The sequence below is a fragment of the Culex quinquefasciatus genome, chromosome 2, assembly GCF_015732765.1.
Source record: "Culex quinquefasciatus strain JHB chromosome 2, VPISU_Cqui_1.0_pri_paternal, whole genome shotgun sequence".
Lineage (NCBI taxonomy): Eukaryota > Metazoa > Arthropoda > Insecta > Diptera > Culicidae > Culex > Culex quinquefasciatus.
The window spans coordinates 206,223,007-206,244,619 of NC_051862.1; the positions used below are offsets into that span (position 1 = coordinate 206,223,007).

The 21,613-nt window shown below is 36.8% G+C and overlaps 1 protein-coding gene across 4 annotated transcripts in view; it reads right to left on the minus strand.

Moving 5' to 3' along the window:
- LOC6045771 (homeobox protein ARX) overlaps nucleotides 1-21,612 on the minus strand; it is a 37,489-nt gene extending 15,877 nt beyond the window's left edge. The window contains exons 1-4 of one of the 4 annotated variants that reach the window (XM_038257680.1): nucleotides 21,469-21,612; nucleotides 15,672-16,428; nucleotides 12,687-13,055; nucleotides 1,727-2,049 (exon numbers count right to left, since the gene is read on the minus strand). In XM_038257680.1, the coding sequence (XP_038113608.1) occupies nucleotides 1,727-2,049; nucleotides 12,687-13,055; nucleotides 15,672-16,320 (1,341 nt within the window). In that variant the 5' untranslated portion in view covers nucleotides 16,321-16,428; nucleotides 21,469-21,612. The other 3 variants (XM_038257683.1, XM_038257682.1, XM_038257684.1) reach the window with 3 other exon arrangements.
- Between the last annotated feature and the right edge of the window lies 1 nt (nucleotide 21,613).

The following is a 21,613-nucleotide window of genomic DNA, read 5'->3' on the forward strand; positions in this document are numbered from 1 at the left end:
GTCGCTAAAAATTACATTTATGACTAATATGTGACCCCAAATAAAATGTTTCAGAACTAAATTTGCCAGATTTCTAGCAAAAACCGAATAAAATTCTTTATTTGTACAAGTTGTCATGAAAATACAGAAACAAATTGCCCGGATACAAATTTGAGCATAAAACACTGCCAAACTTAGAGTATTTCATTAAAAGGCTATTTATTGCCCAAAAAAATTCGAAAAGTTATTTTTTAAGTTATCTACCTCATAAAACCTTGACATTTTAAAACATTCTCGATCAATCACATTGTAGAGAACAGTTTCCAGAACATTTTTACTAATATATTTTGGTTCAATGCAAGCAAAGATATGGCCATTTTAGAAAAATAAATAGAGACTTTCTCCAAAAATTCTGGATTAAATTCCCATTCAAACGATTTTCTGAAGAGAAAGCCTATAAATTCGAAAAAAAAACTTTATAAAAGTTGCTCTAGATCTCCTTCAAAATATTTCAACGCAAAATGTCGGGAAAGAGTTCTTGTTTCATGGTGCCATATATCTGACTTGCCGAATTTTGTTCTCGAATCTCGAATTGATTGTTTCGAAAAAATACACCGTGACGATGTATCTCGGGAGCAAATGGTTCATTTTTCAAATTTTAAACGCATTTGTGCAATTTTCTGATCTTCAAAAACTTCATCAAAGTAAATTTTGATTGCAAATTTTATTTAAAATTAAAAAAAGTAATAAAAAGTGTTTGACCTTTTCTCGATTTTTTTTAATCGCTGTTTTTAACAAAATCAGCTACGCGGAGAAAAAAAAGTTCCCAAAATCGTGAACAAGCGTTCATGAAAATGAGAACCTCGAACAAAGTGTTCAAATCCCATGGTACGATTTTGAAAAACGTACCATGAAATTTAAACACTTTGTTCGTGGTTCTCATTTTCATGAACGTTTGTTCACGATTTTGGGAACTCTTTTTTCTCCGTGTAATATTGAATTTTGTGAGTTTTTCTTAGTGTACCTTGGTTAGATTCTCAAAGACTCTTGGACTCTCGTTAACTATTCGTTCTTTTTTCAATGTTTGAACATTTATTCAATGTGAAATTTACTGCTCTTTCTTTTGCTTCCTGAAATAAAATTTAAGAAAAATAACGTATTTTGATTTTTTAACTTCAAATTCCATTAGCCGCTTGTTTTATAAGGTTTTGTCAAATAAACTTAAAAGCATTTTCGATTGCAAATTAGATGTTGTATTTACAAGAAGTTCTAAAATGAACAAAACAAAAAAACGAGTCTCACATTTATTTAACAAGTTTGCCGAGTTACGCAGTTGAATTACTTTTTTTTGCTTTGTAAAGTCACTGTATTATTTTTTAATATTTTTTTTTTGAGTTTTTGAGAGAAATGCATTTTTTTAAATGGTCAAAATAATTGTGTTCTAAATTTTAGAAAACTTCAGGTGAGACATTCAATACAACAGACAACCTTGGAAGCTGTTCAGGAAAACCTGCCGCTTAATTTGTTAAAGTGGTCCATAAAAGAACACATTTTCCGCACCCTTTTAAAGGGTGGCATGATTCGGTGTTATTGCCACTCAATAAAAACCAATTGCCACCTTCTCTTTTTTGTAATAGAGTGGCTTTTCCCCTCTTTGAAGTTTTAAATCTACCCTTTCGTGGGATTTCCACTTAATTGTACAAATGTTTAGAACCACCCCATAAAATCTCCCCCTCAAGGTACTCACTTGCACCCTCGCCTCGCTCAACCCCAGCCGCTGGCTCAGTTCTTCCCGCATGAAGGCGTCCGGGTAGTGCGTCTCCTCGAACAGTCGCTCCAGCTCGTTGAGCTGCTCCAGGGTAAAGTTGGTCCGCGAACGGCGCTGCTTGTTGTTGGCCAAGCTGGACGCGAGTCCGTTGTGTCCGCCGCCGAGGATTCCGTCCGGTGGAACCGGGGAAGATTTGAGCTTGCCGTCCTCGCTGCCACAGTGCGTTCCCGCTCCGGGCTCGCTCAGGTCGTCCTGGTGCTGGTGGTGATGGTGGTCATCCGGTGAAATCGATTCCCGTTTGTCTGCAAGGGAAGGGGAGAGGTTGTTTGGAGAGGTTGTGATTAATGGTTCGTCACGAGACGTCGAGCAGTAATTTGATAGCATCATAATCGGATATTTTGCCAGTTTGGCTGTTTCTTGACCGCAAAATTCAGGTTACTTCAGGAAGATCATTTGTCATCTTCTTGATAAAAATTTAACGTTATGTAACAACTTCATTTAGAATCAAGTTGAAAAATATTATTATTTTTTTTGCGGATTTTTTTTAAACTGAATTAAATGTGTAATAAATTTTCACTTCAAATTATTTTGACTAAAAGTCACAAAAAGACCAACGCTTTTTTTTAAAGTCCTAATTTTCAAAATTTTCACAGAAAAATCATTTTGATTGGAAAAACATGTGCTGACGACTGAACTATTTTTTGGATTTATTAATGACCTTTTAACAAGTAAACTATTTGAAATACATGTAGGACGATCGAGGCACCCCTCGGTTCCGAACCCGAGGTCTAGAGAGAAAATTTTGTGCTGCTCTCGGCAGTTAGCACTCGACCGCGTACCGACGTAGACGTGGAATAAACCGCAATTAAATCGGACAAATAAAGCTACGTTTTTGTATTTTCCATTAATTCTAAACTCTTCCCTTTTCTACATGGGGGCTCGTCCGGGAAGCGAGTTAATGTGAAAATTACGCGAAGTGCGCGAAATCGTTACAAAATTCGCGAAAAAAGACTCTGAAAGTGACGCCAGCCGAACGACAAGATGGCGACCGTCGAAGAGTTGTGTGAAAATTTCACCAAGATTGGCCTTGTGCGCGAGTGCGAAAGACTAGGCTTGCCGACGAACGGCGGCAAGAACGAGATGGCGCTACGAATCATCGATCATCAAGCGGCTGCAAACGGAAAGGACAACGATGACGACGGCAGCCAACACGACGACGATGATGGTTCGGTCCACGACGAGCAGAACGACGAAAACGAGAGCGACGCTGATGAGAACGACGACTCACACGCCGACAGTGACGACGCTACCGTGAGAGGAAACGACGCGAACGATGAAAGAGAGGCACGACGAAACACACACCAACGACCGCAGGTGTATTCGTTTCGCGACATGGAAGAGAGCATCGAAAGTTTCGGTGCCGAAGACGGCGAAGATGTGAAAGTGTGGTTGCAGCAGCTCGAAACAGTTGCGGAGTCGGCTCGTTGGACTGGCGAGCATAAGATGATTATGCTTCGCAAGAAATTAACCGGCACGGCGCGTCGGTTTGTGTTCTCTCTTCGGGACGTCAGCAGCTACGCCAAGTTGAAAAAGGCGCTCATCGATGAGTTTGCTCCGTTCGTGCGGGCGAGCGACGTCCACCGCACACTGGGAAATCGGAAGAAGAAGCCGACGGAGACGACACGAGACTACATCTACGAGATGCAGAGAATCGCGCTGGTCATTGACCTCGATGAGCCAAGCCTGTGCGAGTACATCGTGGATGGAATCACCGACGACGAGTTTCACCGCTCTCTGCTGTACGAGGCACAAACCATTCGCCACCTGAAGGAGAAGCTGCTGAACTACGAGAAGGTGACGAAGAACTCCCGCAAGAAGACGAAGCCGGACGAAGAGAGAAGCCGCGCACGGAGAACAAAGCAAGCGTCAAAAGTGACCCGAAGAAGCACTGCTTCAACTGCGGCGACGCCTCGCACGTCGCTTCAGAGTGCCCACAGAAGAGCGACGGACCGAAATGCTTCAACTGCAACGCTTTTGGTCATCTGTCGAAGGATTGCCCGAAGAATAAGACGAAGCAGAAGGAGAAAAAAGTGAACGTGGTGGAGAAAGTGAACGGCGACAAACCGGGCGTTTTGCTGAACCTGTTCGGGCGCGAGTTTTCGGCAATCGTCGACACGGGAGCAGAAATTTCGTTGATTCGGAAAGATCTGTGGACGGATCTCGCGGAGAACGGCGTCCAGATGAGAAAGTCGACGATGAAAGTGCGCGGATTCGGCGGTGACGTTCGTGTTGTGTGTGGTGAGGTTGCTCTCACAGCAACAATCGGTGAAGAAGAGTTCCCGATTCGCTTTTACGTCGTGCCAAACGAAGCGATCGATATGCAGGTGTTGATCGGCATGGACTTTCTCAGCGGCGTTGATTATTCGATCAGCCCGGGAGAAGTGCGTGTGAAGAAGTATCGGCCCAGCGACGCTGAACCGGCCGACGTCGACGCGAAGTGGATTCGTCGCGTTGCGGAGTACGTCGCGGAAGACGAGGTGACGGTACCGTACCAATACCGCGACGAAGTGCTAGAACTCATTGAGAACTACACGCCGGAGAAGCCAGTGGTTGCCGCGAATCAGCTGACGATAACGTTGTTGGACAACGACGTTGTTTGTGAAAACCCGCGACGTCTGGCCCAGCTGGAGAAGGAAGTTGTGAAGAAGCAGATCAGTGAGTGGCTCGATGGGGATCATCCAGCAGTCGGAAAGTGAATACGCGAGTCCAGTCGTAGTGGTTCCGAAGAAGGACGGATCGTACCGTGTGTGTGTTGATTACCGGGAGATCAACAAGAAAGTAGTGCGCGATAAGTTCCCGATGCCGAACGTGGAAGAGCAGATCGACCAGCTGTCCGAAGCCCGCGTGTACACAACGCTGGACCTGAAGAACTCGTACTTTCACGTGCCTGTCGAAGAGAAAAGCCGGAAGTACACAGCGTTTGTGACAAGTTGCGGGCAGTACGAGTTTTTGCGTGCGCCGTTCGGGTTGTGCACCAGTGGAAGTGGATTTGGACGATTCATAAGTGCAGTGTTGAAAGAGTTCATCCACGACGGAAGTGTGATGGCGTTTGTGGACGACATCATAATTCCAACGGGATCCGAGGAAGATGGACTAAAAGTGCTAAAACGAGTGCTCGAAGTGGCTGCGAAGGCAGGGCTGCTGTTCAACTGGAAGAAGTGTGTGTTCCTGCAACGTCGTGTGGAGTACCTCGGCTACACGATCTACGACGGCCGAGTGGAACCAGCACCAGCGAAGATCGAGAAGCTAAAGCAGTTCCCGCAGCCGACGACGGCGAAGCAGTTGCAGCGATTCTACGGGCTGGCCAGCTACTTCCGAAAGTTCGTTCCGTCGTTCGCTGGCATTGCCCGCCCCCTGTCTGATCTCCTGAAGAAGGATAAGTTTGCCCAGTTCGACGACGCCGCGGTTTACTCGTTCAACCGCATCAAAGAAATCCTGGCAAGCTACCCAGTGTTGAGGATCTTCCGACAAGACGGTGACGTGGAGGTGCACACAGACGCCAGCAAGACGGCCCTCGCTGGAATCCTGATGCAACGCGCAGAAGACGATGGCAAGTTCCATCCGTGCTATTACTTCAGCCGACTGACGAGTGGTGCGGAGAAGAATTACCATTCGTTCGAGTTGGAGGCGTTGGCTGTTGTCGAGTCGGTTAAGAAGTTCCGTTGTTACTTGCTCGGCCGGCCATTCAAGATCATCACCGACTGTATGGCGTTCAAGGATGCGGTGAAAAGAAGAAGCTCAACACACGGATCGCCAAGTACGTCGTTGCCCTGTCTGAGTTCCGCTACGAGATCGATCACCGCCCTGGGAAAAGCTGCCACACGTTGACGCGTTGTCGAGAGCGGATGTTTTGGTTGTGTCTGCACCCATCGTCGCCAAAATCCGTGCAGCACAACAAGAGGATGACCGAGGCAAAGCTCTCCTGACAGCGCTGCAGCAGAACGATTCCGTCGACGGGTTCACTACGAGCAACGGTATTCTCTACGAAGGCGAAGCTGAATCGCGACGACTGTACGTGCCCGAATCGATGGAAACGGAGATCATCCGGTCTGCTCACGAGCAAGGCCATTTCGGAGTCCGGAAGACGAAGGAGCGGATCAAGGCGGACTACTACATCTCTGGCTTGGAGGACAAGATTAAACGCTGCATCGCCACGTGTGTTCCCTGCATTGTCGGCGAGAAGAAACGAGGAAAGCCGGAAGGTGAATTGTGTCCGATCCCGAAAGGAGACGTTCCGCTGGATACGCTGCACGTGGACCATCTAGGACCGATGCCCTCAACGAGGAAGTCGTACGGGCACATTCTAACAGTCATTGACGCTTTCACAAAGTTTGTCTGGCTGTTCGCGACGAAGTCAACGACCGCAGAGGAGGCCGTGAAGAAGTTACGGGTGATCACAGACACGTTCGGAAACCCACGCCGGATCATCTGTGATCGGGGAGCAGCTTTCACGTCGGGATTCTTCACCAAGTTCTGCGACGAAGAAGGCATCGAGCTACACACGATAGTCACGGGGGTTCCTCGTGGCAACGGGCAAGTCGAACGAGTGCATCGCGTCATTATCCCGATGATCACCAAGTTGTCCGTGGACAACCCGGAGGAATGGTTCAAGCACGTCACCGTGGTCCAAAGTGTTTGAACAACAGCTGGCAGCGAGCGATCAACATGACCCCGTTCGAACTGTTGACTGGTGTTAAGATGCGAACCAAAGAAGACGCCGTGCTCCACGAGTTGCTGCTGAAGGAGGTCCAAGACAGTTTCACCGACGACCGGAACGAACTGCGAATGGCGGCGCAGCAGAGCATCCAGAAGATGCAGGAGGAGAACCGGAAGTACTACAACCTACGCCGGAAGCCGTACGTGGAGTACAAGATCGGCGATATGGTGGCTATCCCCAAGACACAGTTTGGAGTTGGCCAGAAGGTCAAGCCGCGATTCTTCGGACCGTACGAGATCACCGGTGTTCTGCCGAACAACCGGTACGAGGTCAGGAAGCTGGACGACGAAACTGAAGGGCCGAAGAAGACGTCGACTGCAGGAGACCAGATCAAACCGTGGACACTTCCGGGCCGGAAGTGATGTCAGGAAAGGCCGTGTAGGACGATCGAGGCACCCCTCGGTTCCGAACCCGAGGTCTAGAGAGAAAATTTTGTGCTGCTCTCGGCAGTTAGCACTCGACCGCGTACCGACGTAGACGTGGAATAAACCGCAATTAAATCGGACAAATAAAGCTACGTTTTTGTATTTTCCATTAATTCTAAACTCTTCCCTTTTCTACATACATTGTAAAGCGTTTATTTTTTATTAATCAAATGAGACACTTAAAAAAATTAGGAAACATTTTTTTATGAATTCTGACAGCTTTATTATTGCTGAGCAGTATAACCCGAAGCAAAAAAATTACTGTAATTTCCATATATACCTAGATCTACAGAGACTTATATGGTTCAAAGAAATTAGTTAATCAAGTCCATTTTATTTAATTTAACTAGATTATTTTTTTAATTGTGCCAGAAATCTTCAATTTAAAATGTTATGTTGTAAATTTTATTATTTAGCAAATCAGAACGTTAGTTGTAATTAGTCCAATCAAAAATAATTGGAATAATTTATTAGTTTTATTTCATTGTTTTAATACGACATTAAAAAATCCTGAAGTAAGTCAACATCACTACACTAACAACGGTAACAAGATAATCGGAAAAGTTATCAAAATTATGAGCAATCTTTCCCCTAACCCACTCCACTCATCTGCTCATCGGTTGATTCGTAGCCCTAGTCGGTATCAACTCTAATCAGACCTTTCAACTTGGACTTACTCGGAATGCCGAAGAATCGAGGCAGAGGCAGAAGGGCGAAAATTAAATCCCGAACCAAAAACAACCAGCAAAACAGGTTCGCCACCACCCTCGCAGCAAATCTTTTATTCATGATTATTTGTAATGCAATTTATATCAATTTAACACAATAATAGTCTAAACTTTTGCTGTTACTGCGCTGGATTAGAAGAGCGGGGGTGCATTTTAGATGTGATTTCTTCGTTCGTTTTGTGAATCTTCTCCTTCAAGAATAGGAATTTCCAAGTGAGGTTATCCCGCTGGTTTTCGCAAGTTTTGCACTTTATAAAACGGTGGCGCTGAAAACAATATGCTCGGTTTTGGCGGTGAATCAATTACATGGAGTCAACGGTTTTTAATCTTATGTGGGATGAATGTTTTATGTTCTTCTTGTGTGCTCGCCAGTCATTTGCACAGTTGGATTTATTTTTTTATTATAATTTCTCACTGCAAGTGGTTGCTACATCTAGGGGGGCGAATGAAGCTGAAACATTACATTTTGTGTTTATGAGTTTTGAATTTGAATATCGCAGTGGTGCAAGAGAAACATTATATTGCTGTGGGAGATAATGGAATTAAATTCTCATCACCGAAGGTCATAAAACTTAATTTTGTAGCAATTCAAGTTCATTTTAAATGAGCTCATGTTGCGCAAATCTTCTAAAGTGGGGTGGTGTTTACAAATTGTAAGTTAATGGTTGTTTATAGATTTTAAATATTATTGTCTTTATGTCAGTAGTATTTGATTAAATTCTGAATGGCAACTAAGTTTCAAAGTTTATGTCACCAAAAATAACCATAACAGGGTGCAGAACAGATTTCAGTTGGAATATACCTGCAAATGGCTTGAAATGCATTATTCTACGTCAATTTTAAATTATTTGCGATACTAAAAATCGATAGTAAAAATCGCGATAGTGCGATAGTAAAAATCGACAAATTTCAGTGTTTTCTCTGCACGGAGAAAAAAGAGTTCCCAAAATCGTGAACAAGCGTTCGTGAAAATGGGAACCTCGAACAAAGTGTTCAAATCCCATGGTACGATTTTGGAAAACGTGCCATGAAATTTGAACACTTTGTTCGGGGTTCCCATTTTCATGAACGCTTGTTCACGATTTTAGGAACTCTTTTTTCTCCGTGCAAACGAACCATTTTGATATAGACAGCAGTTAAAATTGTAACGAGCCTTGTAGGGATGAACCAATGACAGCAAATTTGGAAAAAATGAAAAAAAAAAATATTTTCTGCCTTTTTTAAATTATTTATACTCCCGACTTAAGACCAGCACACAATAAAAATTAGAAAAAAATGAATTTCAAGTAATTATTAAAAATTCCAGTAAATTAAAATCCAGGAAAAAAAATTAAATGAAATTCAAAATGCCATGTCCAGCATTTGGTGTATTTTTGGTGTATTTATTTATTTTACCTTTTGTCACTAAAACCTGATTTGCAAAAAAAAACACTGTTTTTATTTTTTTTTTCTGATATGTTTTACGGGACATCAAATGCCAACTTCTCAGAAGTTTCCAGAATGTGCAAAAAATCTTTGACTGAGTTATGAATTTTGGAATCAATACTGATTTTTTAAAAAATTCGAAATATCTGTCGTAAAAAAAATTCTACTTCATTTTTCGATGTAAAATCTAATTTGCAATCGAGCAATTCCAGCTCAAATCAGGAATTTTTCTGGTACTTTTGTACCCGACCCTCTCCGATTTCAATGAAACTTTTTAGACATGTTATCCTAGGCCTATATAAGCCATTCTTGTGTATATGGAGCCAATTGTACTCATAAATGACATTTGAGAAGGGCGAAGGTTATTTAAATATTTTTGTATTTTGTGATTTAAAAATTACTGTATCTCGAAGCCGTTGCATAGTATCAAAAAGGACAATGGCCAATATGGAGACTTTTATGCAAAATTGTCTGGAGAATCGACTCTCGTGTTAGGTTTTGAAAATTTTGAGCGAAAAAAAAATCGTGACATCACTTTAAAATTTAACTTTTAAACTTAAAAATAGTAAATTCTCATAAAATTGGCGTGTATTTTTCTTTCGGTGTATTTTTTCAGAAAGCCCATCAAATTTCCTACAAGTTTGTCTTTGACCACTTTTTGATACGATGCAACGGCTTCGAGATACAGTAATATTTAAATTACAAAATACAAAAATATTTAAATAACTTACGCCCTTCTCAAATGTCATTTTTGAGTACAATTGGCTCCATATACACAAAAATGGCTTATATAGGCCTAGGATAACATGTCTAAAAAGTTTCATTGAAATCGGAGAGGGTCGGGTACAAAAGTACCAGAAAAATTCCCGATTTGAGTTGAAATTGCTCAATCAAAAAATATTTTAGTGAAATTTCCATAAAGTGCACCGTTTTCAAGTTTTTTGAAAATAGTCGCATTTATTCATTTTTAAAATAAGTGCCCATGTTTGCCCACTTTTAAAAACAAATATTTTTGAAAAGCTGAGATTTTTTTTATATTATGCTTTTTTGAACTTTGTTGGTACGACCTTTAGTTGCTGAGATATTGCCATGCAAAGATTTAAAAACAGGAAAACTGATGTCCACAAAGATTTAAAAACAGGAAAACAATCCACCATTTTCTAATGTCGATATCTCAGCAACTAATGGTCTGATTTTCAATGGTAAAATATTAAAGATTCGTGAAATTTTCCGATCCGATCAATTTAAAAAAAACAAGACTCACATTTCAAAAGGGCCAAACATTCAATATTTTGCCATCCGCTTTTCAAATAAATTTTTTTTTCAAAATGGGCAAACATGAGCACCAATTAAAAAAAAAATGACTAACTGTGACTATTTTAAAAAAGTTACCTAAAAATGACTTTAATTTGAATACGGTGCAAGTACCGAAGTAATTTTTGAAAAAAATTAAATTGAAAAATTTTTGCGAACAATATTTTGATTTTTTGAAAAAAATAAACAGTATTGATTCAAAAATTCATAACTCAGTCAAAGATTTTTTTAGTCAAAGACAAAAAAAAATCGAATGACCGAAATTTCAGAGAATTGTTCAGCTTTGTACATTTTTACAGTTATGCTACTATCGAAAAAATTTATAAAGTATCAAAGAATTCACAAAAATAATTTTTCTCCTAATTTATGTTATTTTCCGACCTGTGGTGTCAAAATTTGAAACTTAAAAAAATCTAACAGTGCCCAATTTGATTAAAAATGCACAAATAAATATTATACAATATGTTTCAAATAGTTTACAAATAATTTGGAAGGTTTTTGTAAAGGGCAAACAACTCGGTTTTGCAATGGCCTTATTGATGTATTAAAAAAAACTTTGATCGTATGTTATATTAATTGATATAAGACTGTTTTTATTTGAAAAAAAGGCACCAGACAAAATATTGTTTTTTTTTGTATAATTTGTTTTTGAATGATTCGATGCAAAAAAAAAATTATATTAAATTTTGATAAAGTTGAACAAATTCTTGTTTGTTTGACAGCTTAATGTTCATATTTTTCCATCGTTTAACATATGTTTATGATTAAATCTTTTTGTACTTTTGCTTTGTTTTTTTTTTTACCGACAATGTACAAAGCTGAAGTTTTTTTTTGAAAAGGTCCAATAAACCAAATTTTCAGTTTTTGTTTTTTGGTTGTTTTTTTTTTTAATATCCCTGACTCAAGGTGTTTTCAAAAACACCCAAAAAGCGAAAACTGGACATTTGGTTTATTGGACCCTTTCAAAAAAAAAATAATAATAATAATAATTAAGGAAGAAAAACACGGAAAACTACAATATTTTGGTTTGGTAAATAATCAGTATTCTATACTTTTAAAATATATGTACCAGTTTATCAAACAGATTTGTAAAAAATTTAATGAGTTTGTTTTTAATTAGCTTGGGTGTTTTTTTTTGATTGCATCTATTTTTTGTTTTTCAAAGGATGTTAAACTTATTCAAAATCATGAATAAATCCAAAGACTTTCTCCAAGAACAATTTCATCGTCTACTGGCCCCACTCCACTTCACTCTGAATAGGTATCCTTGGGAGCAACTTTTCATTTAATTAAGTCATCTCACACAGCATAACCAATTAATTAATTAGCAGAAACGAGCATCTTTTCCCGAGACTTTGCCAAGACTTTCCCTATGTACGCCGGTTGAGCCCATTTTCCTGGCTGGCTCAGGATTTTCCTTTTATATTAGGTACAGAATATAAACGTGAGATTTGCCAGCCTCTTCTGAACAGGAAGGCGAAGAAGCAATTCTATATCTTGGGAGAGGTGAAATTGCTTCTACTTGGGCGGGATAAATAAAGGGGGAAAAGGGTTCGTTTATGAACCCAACTGTAATCAATTTGATTAAGCTGATGCTCGCGCGTAAATTGCGCGACGTAAAAGGGTGGGATTGAGGGTGTAAGTGTTATGTTTTTTCCCGCTTTTCCGCTCACTTTCATCGACTTTACCGGAAAGAGCTGCCGGGGGTGGAGAGTAAATTTTCATTGCATTTACATAAAATTTTACTCCGTCTGCTTCGTTTTACGGTGGCGATGGATTTAGGGGTTTCGGTAGCGATAATCCGGTGGAACATTTTTACAACACTAATCAGGTAATTGTGCATGTTTGTACGCTTAATTAACTGGCTGGCAGGGCCAAGTTTCAATTAAGGTAAAATCATTCTGATGAAATTGAATTTATCACCGGATTAAGTCGCGCGTTTTAACTTGTTTTTGTCGATTGAGCAAACCGGTGCTAATTAATGAGTTAACAAATCTTAGGTGGTATGGATTCGTGGAAACACCTTTTACGAATTAAGACTTTACTTCTCTCACATTGTTTTCCTCGATCCCTAGTTAAGAGATAGGGGTGATGATTCTAATTAATTAAATTTATCTTGCTCAAATTGCTGATTGAATAAGTGGATTCAAATCATTTTGAAATGTAAATTTTTTGCAGACTTGTGAGTTCATAAAATAAAAAAGTCAAATTTAAAAATTTATACTTGTTTTCAAAAACCGCTGAATTATTCTTTCCGTGCATCTCCTCACCTGTGTCGGAGTCATTGTCGGCCATGCTGCTGCTGGTGCTCCTACTCCGGCTGTTGTTGCTCTGGTTGTGGGTGGTGATGGCCCCTCCATGGTGAAGTTCCGAGTTGGGTGGCACCGTTGGAGGCAGCTGGTGGTGCTGGTGATGGTGGTAACCGAGGCTGTTGTTGATTAGATCCACACTTTGCTTGAGCAGTTCGGAGGCGGGTTTTGGTCGCAAACCCGTTGCAGGATCGAGGACCGGCGGAGGTGGTCGTCCGTTGGTGGGAAGGGGCTGGGGATGAAGATGCTGATGCTGCTGGTAGCTGATTGGGTCGGTTTCAGACCGGACCAGGTTTAAGGCAACGTCTTGTTTCGGCTTCGGGGGTTCGTCTGGAAGTACAAAATTGAATAATTTGAATAATTGTGTACTTGTTGTTAGTCTAATATTATAATTAAAAATAAATGGAATAGTTATTTATTTTTCAAATTCAACGTTTTCCAAATTTTAAAATTTATTTTCCCGATAGATTTAAAAAATATTTTGATAAAAAGGCAACTATCGAGCCTGATGATTAAGTTATTCAACTTTCCATGATGTAGGACTTTGAAGGAAAAATGCGGTTAGGTTCAGTGAAATTTAAAACACTTTTTGAGATTTCATCTGATATATTTGTTATAAATACTTCAAAACGAGAATAAATTAATTTTAACCGACAGATTTTGAAACCAGACCGGGACAGTCCCAAAATAAAACAACCTTCAGGGTGAATTAACGCGGTTCATTTAAGTTAAAAAAAAATGCCTGAAAATGCTGAAATATAAGTGAAAATTATAAATCATTTCAAGATCACGATCACAGTAGAAATATATTGAAAAGAACTCATAAGTGATAAATTACGTGCCCGTCAACATGTGTAGTAATATAATTTTCTTTTCATTGAAAATTCATTTCAACTAAAAATATATATAAATCAACTCAAACATGTAAAAACTTTTCAACGGGAGGGAATGCATTTTAAATTGTTTTCTACTGATTTCTCTTAAAATTATATTGACATTTTGAAAATTTAGAAAAAAAAATTTGCCACCTGATTTTCGAACCGTTTTTGGGGGGAGACAAAATTTTTCGAAAGATATTTGCAACAGCCTTTTTTATTCAGAATTATTTATCTGCATTATTTTTTAATGTGATCGTTTTATTTAATTCTGGATTCCTTTTCAAAACAACCAATGCGCCATGGGTTTTCTTAAATATAGGACCTTTTAAAAAAGTAAACGAGATTGAAAAAAAATCAAATTTCGGCTGTTCTATTTTAAATAATTTATTTATTAGGCAAAAATTGTGTGTGCATATTCAAATACTTAAATAAAAGTTTTAATTTTATTACTTTAAGAGACCTATTAATCAGATTTATTTTTGCTAAATAATGTTCCAGTTTTACCATTTAAGTTGCAGTAACCTAAATTGAATAATGTATTGAAAAACAAAATTCTGTAAATATGTTTTATATGAAATTAAATTAAATTGTTCAAATCCGTTAAATTCTTAAGATATTACAGTTATTTTGATTTGTAAATGTATACATTTGGAACAGATATTTTGCCAAAAGGCTGCAAGCACTTATTTTTAAACAAATCCGTTTGAGATTGAGATTCTTCATCTTCACGCACTTCAATTTTTTCAAACTCTAAATCAATAAAAAATTGTTTTCAGAGAATTATGTAAAATCAGGACATTTTGAACATACTTTTTAATTTAAAATAATCAATTTCAAAATACAGTCCAGACTATATTATCCGAAGTTTCGATTAAGTTTCGATTAAATTCGGATAATCGAATCATGACAAAAAATGTTTTTTTCGTATTATTTTATTTTCTTACTATAAAAATCAAAATTTGACTAATTTGAGTTAGTCAGAATTGAATTTTCGATTGTTTTTTAAATTTAAAAATACATTTTTTCAATATGTTATTACCGCCATTTTGGCCACCATATTGGATTTGAATATTCTAACTCATTTTAGAGTAGTTTATGGGTCATAATAGAAAATACTAAAAAAAATATGACTGCGAAAAACAAATTGTTTTCGTGATTCGATTATCCGATGATTCGATTATCCGAAGTGAAATTTTTCCGAGACCTTCGGATAATCGAGTCTGGACTGTAGTAAAAATTTCCCCATAAATTGAAAACTAACAGTTCGAAAATACTTTCAATTGGATAGATAAGAAAATTTAACTAAAACAGTATTTTACTGTTGAAAGTTTCCTAAAATGCAATACTTTTTAAGAGTTTTAAAAAATACTCAAATTTGATTGTATTTTAAAATTTGCAAGTTTTTTCTCAAGGATTAACTATTATTAAAAAATTACAAAATTTGTATAGCAATTTGTCCAAAAAAAAAAAAAACAAAAAGCAGTTTTTTTTATTAAAGATATTTGACTCTTACTTTTGATAGGCAAATTATATGGAAAAACTAACTCATTAGAAATCTATGTTAATTTTTTTAAACTATTTCGCAAGATCTAAATTATCATGTGATACCCAACAACAAAAAATCCAAAAACAAGTATCTTGAGTCCATTACACAAAGTCAAAGATAGTTTTCCCGAATTATTCATTAAGAACAATATTCTTGTAGAGAAAAAAACATATAATTCATTTAAGAGAAGTTTGTTGAATTTTGAATTAACTTATAACATTTTCCCGGTTTGTCAGTCGAATTATCAACTATTTCCCGGTTTTTCCCGAGGTGACCATCCGAGACAAAAGATTGTTTATAAATAATGTTAAAATAATAAAATAGAGAGCCTTGACTTCTGAAACAAATACTGTTTTCCGGTAACTAGCTCAAGAAGTGAGCAAGTAAGTTTCCAAGAAAAGTTCTACAAATTTATTTTTTGAAAGGCAAACAGAGAATTTTCCCTGCACTACACAAATTCAGGAAGAGAAAAAAACAAATAGGTAAAGTTCCGACGCGAATTATAACACAAATAACACCCACCTCGCTTTTCCTCCACCAAATCTGCAATCAACCAATTTTTGGGGACATGCTTTTTGTTGACCGGCGCACTGGGCACTAATCTCGTCACCTCCTCAACACCATCCCCAGCATCACTATCCAGCGAGATTCGCTTATTGTCGTACTTCCGGATTACACTCGTCTCATATCGGCCATTACCAATTACCGTATTGTCGTTACTGTTATTGTTATTACTACTAACGTCACTAACACTACGCTGTTCCACCCCCTCCAACCCGGAAGTGGCTTTAACTTTCTCACTCTGAACAACACCATTTTGACCCCCACTACTGTACGACAGGTCGGTGATTTCGATATCGATCGATTCCTCGTCCTCGTCCACCTCCGACCCTCTACCGCCGCTTCCATGCGACGTCACCACCACCGGGACCGGATTGTGTGCCAACGTGTGGCTGTGAATTTCCTCCTCCAAATCTCCACCTCCGCCACTGCTGCTGTTGTTCGACATGAGCTCCGGGTCCGGATCGGTGTTGGTGGAGTTCCGTCGGCGAAAGTCGTCCCCCAGTCGACTTCCGGCGGTACTTCCGACGGCGGTCATGTTTAGAATTTCCAACACGCGACTGTTGTTGTACTCGAAGGATTTGGTTACGAAGTGCGCTAGTTGCTCCATTTTGTTGGGGGTTATTGTTTCTTATTTTTTTAGTAGAATTTCAGTCTCAACTTCACTAACTTATGTTCACTTCATTTTACTTTGCAAAACACATTTATATTTTGCATTCTGAAAAGTGGAGATTTTTCATTTTAAATTTTTTTAGTAACTTATTTTTATAAATTTGCTCATTAGCTTATCAAAGTTTTTTTTTTTTCGATGTAGGTATATTGTGCAATTAAACAAATTAAATTTGATTAAATAGTTTTCTGCTCAGGAAAGAGTCTGAATTTTAATGTATATGTGTTTTGACTTTTTTTTTTTGAAAACAACAACACTTAATTTAAATTAATTAAAATGAAACATCAAGGCTGCAAAGCTATGCTTGCCAAAATCGGCTGTTTTCCATTTTGCAATTGTGGAAGCTTTCTATAAAAACATTTTATGTGAATTTGAAAATCAGAATGTCTGGATGTATAGCAGTTCTCTCAGATTTCGGTCATTCGATTTTTTGTATTTTTTAATCCGACTGAAACTTTTTTGGTGCCTTTGGTATGCTCAAAGAAGCCATTTTGCATCATTAGTTTGTCCATATAATTTTCCATACAAATTTGGCAGCTGTTCATACAAAAATTATGCATGAAAATTCATGAAAAAATCTGTATTTTTTGAAGGATTTTTTGATCGATTTGGTGTCTTCGGCAAAGTTGTAGGTATGGATATGGACTGCACTGAAAAAAAATGATACACGGTAAAAATAATTTTGATGATTTGATTTTTTATTTAACTTTTTGTCACTAAAACTTGATTTGCAAAAAAACACTATTTTTTATTTTTTTATTTTTGAATATGTTATAGAGCACATCAAACGCCAACTTTTCAGAAATTTTCAGGTTGTGCAAAACATCTTTGACCGAGTTATGAATTTTTTAATCAATACTGATTTTTTCAAAAAATCGAAATATTGGTCGCAAAAAAATTTCAACTTCATTTTTCGATGTAAAATCTAATTTGCAATCAAAAAGTACTTTAGTGAAATTTTGATAAAGTGCACCGTTTTCAAGTTAAGGCCATTTTTAAGTAACTTTTTTGAAAATAATCGCAGTTTTTCATTTTTTTTAAATTAGAGCACATGTTTGCCCACTTTTGAAAAACATATTTTTTGAAAAGCTGAGAAAATTCTCTATATTTTGCTTTTTTGAACTTTGTTGATACGACCCTCAGTTGCTGAGATATTGCCATGCAAAGGCTTAAAACATGAAAATTGATGTTTTCTAAGTCTCACCCAAACAACCCACCGTTTTCTAATGTTGATATCTCAGCAACTAATGGTCCGATTTACAATGTTAAAATATGAAACATTCGTAAATTTGTTCGATCTTTTCGAAAAAAATATCTTCAAAAAATTTTAACCAAGACTAACATTTCAAAAAGGGCGTAATATTGAATATTTGACCCTTTTGAAATGTTAGTCTTGATTTAAAATTTTTGAAAATATTGTTTTAGAAGAGATCGGAAAATTTCACGAATGTTTCATATTTTAACATTGTAAATCGGACCATTAGTTGCTGAGATATCAACATTAGAAAACGGTGGGTTGTTTGGGTGAGAGACTTACAAAACATCAATTTTCATGTTTTTAAGCCTTTGCATGGCAATATCTCAGCAACTGAGGGTCGTATCAACAAAGTTCGAAAAAGCAAAATATAGAGAATTTTATCAGCTTTTCAAAAATATGTTTTTCAAAAGTGGGCAAACATGTGCACTTAATTTATAAAATGAAAAACTGCGACTATTTTGAAAAAAGTTACCTAAAATGGCCTTAACTTGAAAACGGTGCACTTTATCAAAATTTCACTAAAGTACTTTTTGATTGCAAATTAGATTTTACATCGAAAAATGAAATTTTTTTGCGATATTTCGATTTTTAAAAAAATCAGTTTTGATTTAAACAAAATCATAACTCGTTCAAAGATTTTTTGCACAGCCTGGAAATTTCTGAAAAGTTGATGTTTGATGTCCTCTAAAACATATCAAAAAATGAATAAAAATAAAAATAGTGTTTTTTGCAAATCAAGTTTTAGTGACAAAAAGTAAAAAAAAAATTACCTAAAAAATTTTTACCGTGTATCATTTTTTTCGGGGTAGTCCGTATCCATACCTACAACTTTACCGAAGACATCGATCATAAAATTCCTTCCAAAGGTGAATAATTTTGAATTTTCATATATCGTTTTTGTATGGACAGCTGCCAAATTTGTATGGAAAATTATATGGACAAACTAATGATGCAAAATGGCTTCTTTGGGCATACCGAAGTCATCAAAAAAGTTTCAGTAGGATTAAAAAATACAAAAATTAAAATTCTAAAAATTAGACCGATTTCGTAGAGAATTGCTCATATGTCTTAGAAGGTTTGAAAAAAAAAATCAAATTTTTGGGCATGGGAAATTGAACAATAGATAATAAATCAAAAATTAGACATGCAGAAAAATCACGGTGAGAAAAAATTGTTTTTTTTTTTTATTGTTTTTCAATTTCCCCAATAAACCAATTGAAATTTTGTTTTGTATTTTTTATTTGGATTAAATCTTGCGTGTCTATGCTATGCCCATTTTCATCCATACAAGTCTCCAGACAATTTTGGCAAACGTCCATTCATTCATTTTTATTCATTTTTAGATATGTGGCACAAGATGGTCAAAATATATTTGGCAGTGCTGCCATATTTGGGAAAAATAATGATTTTTAAGAACGTTGGAAATAGTCGAAATAAACGAAAAAGAAACAGTTGTTATCGATCAAATCAAATGTTAGGATTGATTTAAAAAAAATTTGCCAATATTTTCATTTGAATAATCAGAAAATTTCACTGAGTTATCGCCACTTTAAACATTTGACGCAATTTTGATGATATAGAAAAACCTTTGTTCATGTTTGCTTTTCTTTCAGAGGGAGAATCTCAGCAACCATTGATATAATCTTCAGTATATTTGAAGCAAATTTATGGGAAATTTTCTAATCATTTCAATATATATTTTTTTTTTCATTGATGATCAAGCTTGGTCATGACTTCTACATTTAAAAATAAAGTTACAACTAAAAATAAAGTAAAAAAAAAATCCAACATTTTTCGAAAAATTGGCAACACTGGCAAATTAATTTTGACCAACTTGTATCATAGCTCAATAGATGATTTTTTTCATCTTAAACATATCCAACAATGAGAATTTTCAAAGATGTACAATTTAAAAGGGTATTTTTTCAAGAGTGTATTTTTTTTCTTAATAGTTCTAAGCAAAACCTTCCACTCAAGACCCAAGACACCAAATCGGTCAGAAAATCCCTTTACAAAATCGGATTTTTGAAAATTTTAATTAGAATATTTTATTTTTATTTTATTTTTTTGTAATAACTTTCCAAACAACTTTCCGAGTTTGGGAAACTATTAAACATGAAAAACGGCTAGTTTGATGTGTTTGTCATAGTCTAATACCTGCTTCACTCGAATCCGGAAAAATCCTCACATTCAAGTCAACAAACGTTCCAAGGGTAAATCTTATGCCAAATAAGAAAGCTTCGAAAAAAAATATTTTGAAAGTATTCGACTTAGTGGGTGGATGTAACATAACCATTTTGTTTTTTCCTGCTCTACTTTGTAGACCGTTGATACACTATACAATGAAATCCTGCAAAGGTGCAAAAAAAGTAATATTTAAATAACAAAAAACAGTTCTGAATGAAAAAATCTCAGTCTGGGTTATTGCCGATTCTTAAAGTTCATTACATAAAACGAAAAAATCAAGAGATTTTTCACGGGAAATAGCAGTGGTTATAAAACTTTTTTTTTTAAATAAGGATTTTTTTATTTTGGAGTTTAAAAGGAAGTACCGCCAAAACGTCACTCATAATGTACATCGAAAATTGGTCCTCAGAATCCATGATTTCCTAGCAACTGCTGTGTAAGCTGGCATAGAATGATACATTTGAAAGAAAGGTCTAAAAAACTTATTTAAACTAGAGTCTCAATACAAGAGAGCTCAGAAAATATTTTGAAAATTTAATTATGTTGCTGGTATTTTGAATGATGTTTTTTAGCCTTGATACAGAAACATATAATTAGATCAAATTTCCTTGAATTCATTATCCATTCCTATGGTTTTTTATGCTTCTTTTTGCTCCTAAATGTTTCAGGATTTTTTTTAAATTGTTTTGTTTTCTGAATATATCAATAAATTTTTTAAAAAATCCATCCATCCAAAATTTTAAAATAACATTGAAATTTAAGGATAAATCATTTTCATGTGTTAACATTAAAAACCAGAAAAATTACGTTAATGTACTTCTTATGATCAATTTCTATAATAGTTTAAACAAATATTTTCGGGTTTTATCATACAACCGGATGCTGTTATTTAAAATGAAAATACTATAATTATTATGTCTCCGAAGACTCCAACCTCCTAAATAATGGTAGATTAGGTTACAGTTTAAAAGATTAAATTATTTAAAAATTCTAAAACTTGCTAACATTGTTTCCTTTATAAGATTTAAAAATAGTTTTGAAATGTTCAATATGCTCCCCCAATCAGTCATTCACTCCCCCAGGTATTTTCCTATTGACAAAGTTTTCACCAGAAAAAGTTTTAAATCCAATTCCATATTGATGTCGCACACCGCACATAGATATCCTTTTGCGACAAATAATGTCTCTTCCTAGTTGTTTTTCCCGGAAAACTTTACACACTTTATTACACTGCAGGTAATCCTTCGGAACACTTGTTATCCTCAAGTTGCACAATTTGTTCGGAAAATAACTTTTCCCTTTCCTCGCCGCCGTTCGTTATCCAGGTTGTGTTTGTTGCCAAAAAACTTTTCAGCCCGAATCACAGCCGTCTACCACGAAGAGGAGAGAACCATCTGCCGAGGCTCGCCAAACGATAATGACGCCATATTCCAGATGCAGCTTCTGTTTCTAGCGTCCCGGGGGTTGACAATTTTCCTCTCTCCCGTGTCGTCGTGTGGAAAACCCGCACGCGAGACCACGACACTCAATTGAATGTTTGTGTAATGATTATCATAATAAAAAGTAATCAAATTGAGTGTCGTCCTCGTCGTCGCTGTTTGCTGTCTCACTCGCACACACGTTTTAAAAGGGGTTTAATGTACCGGAACGGAGTGATTTTTCTTTCCAGTGAATTTTCCGGGAAAATCCAGCTCCCGACGGGAGGAAATCCTTTCGAAACGAGCTCGTAAACTGAACTGTGAGAGCGCCGATCCAATCAAAATGCAATATTCATCCCCGCGCGGAAGA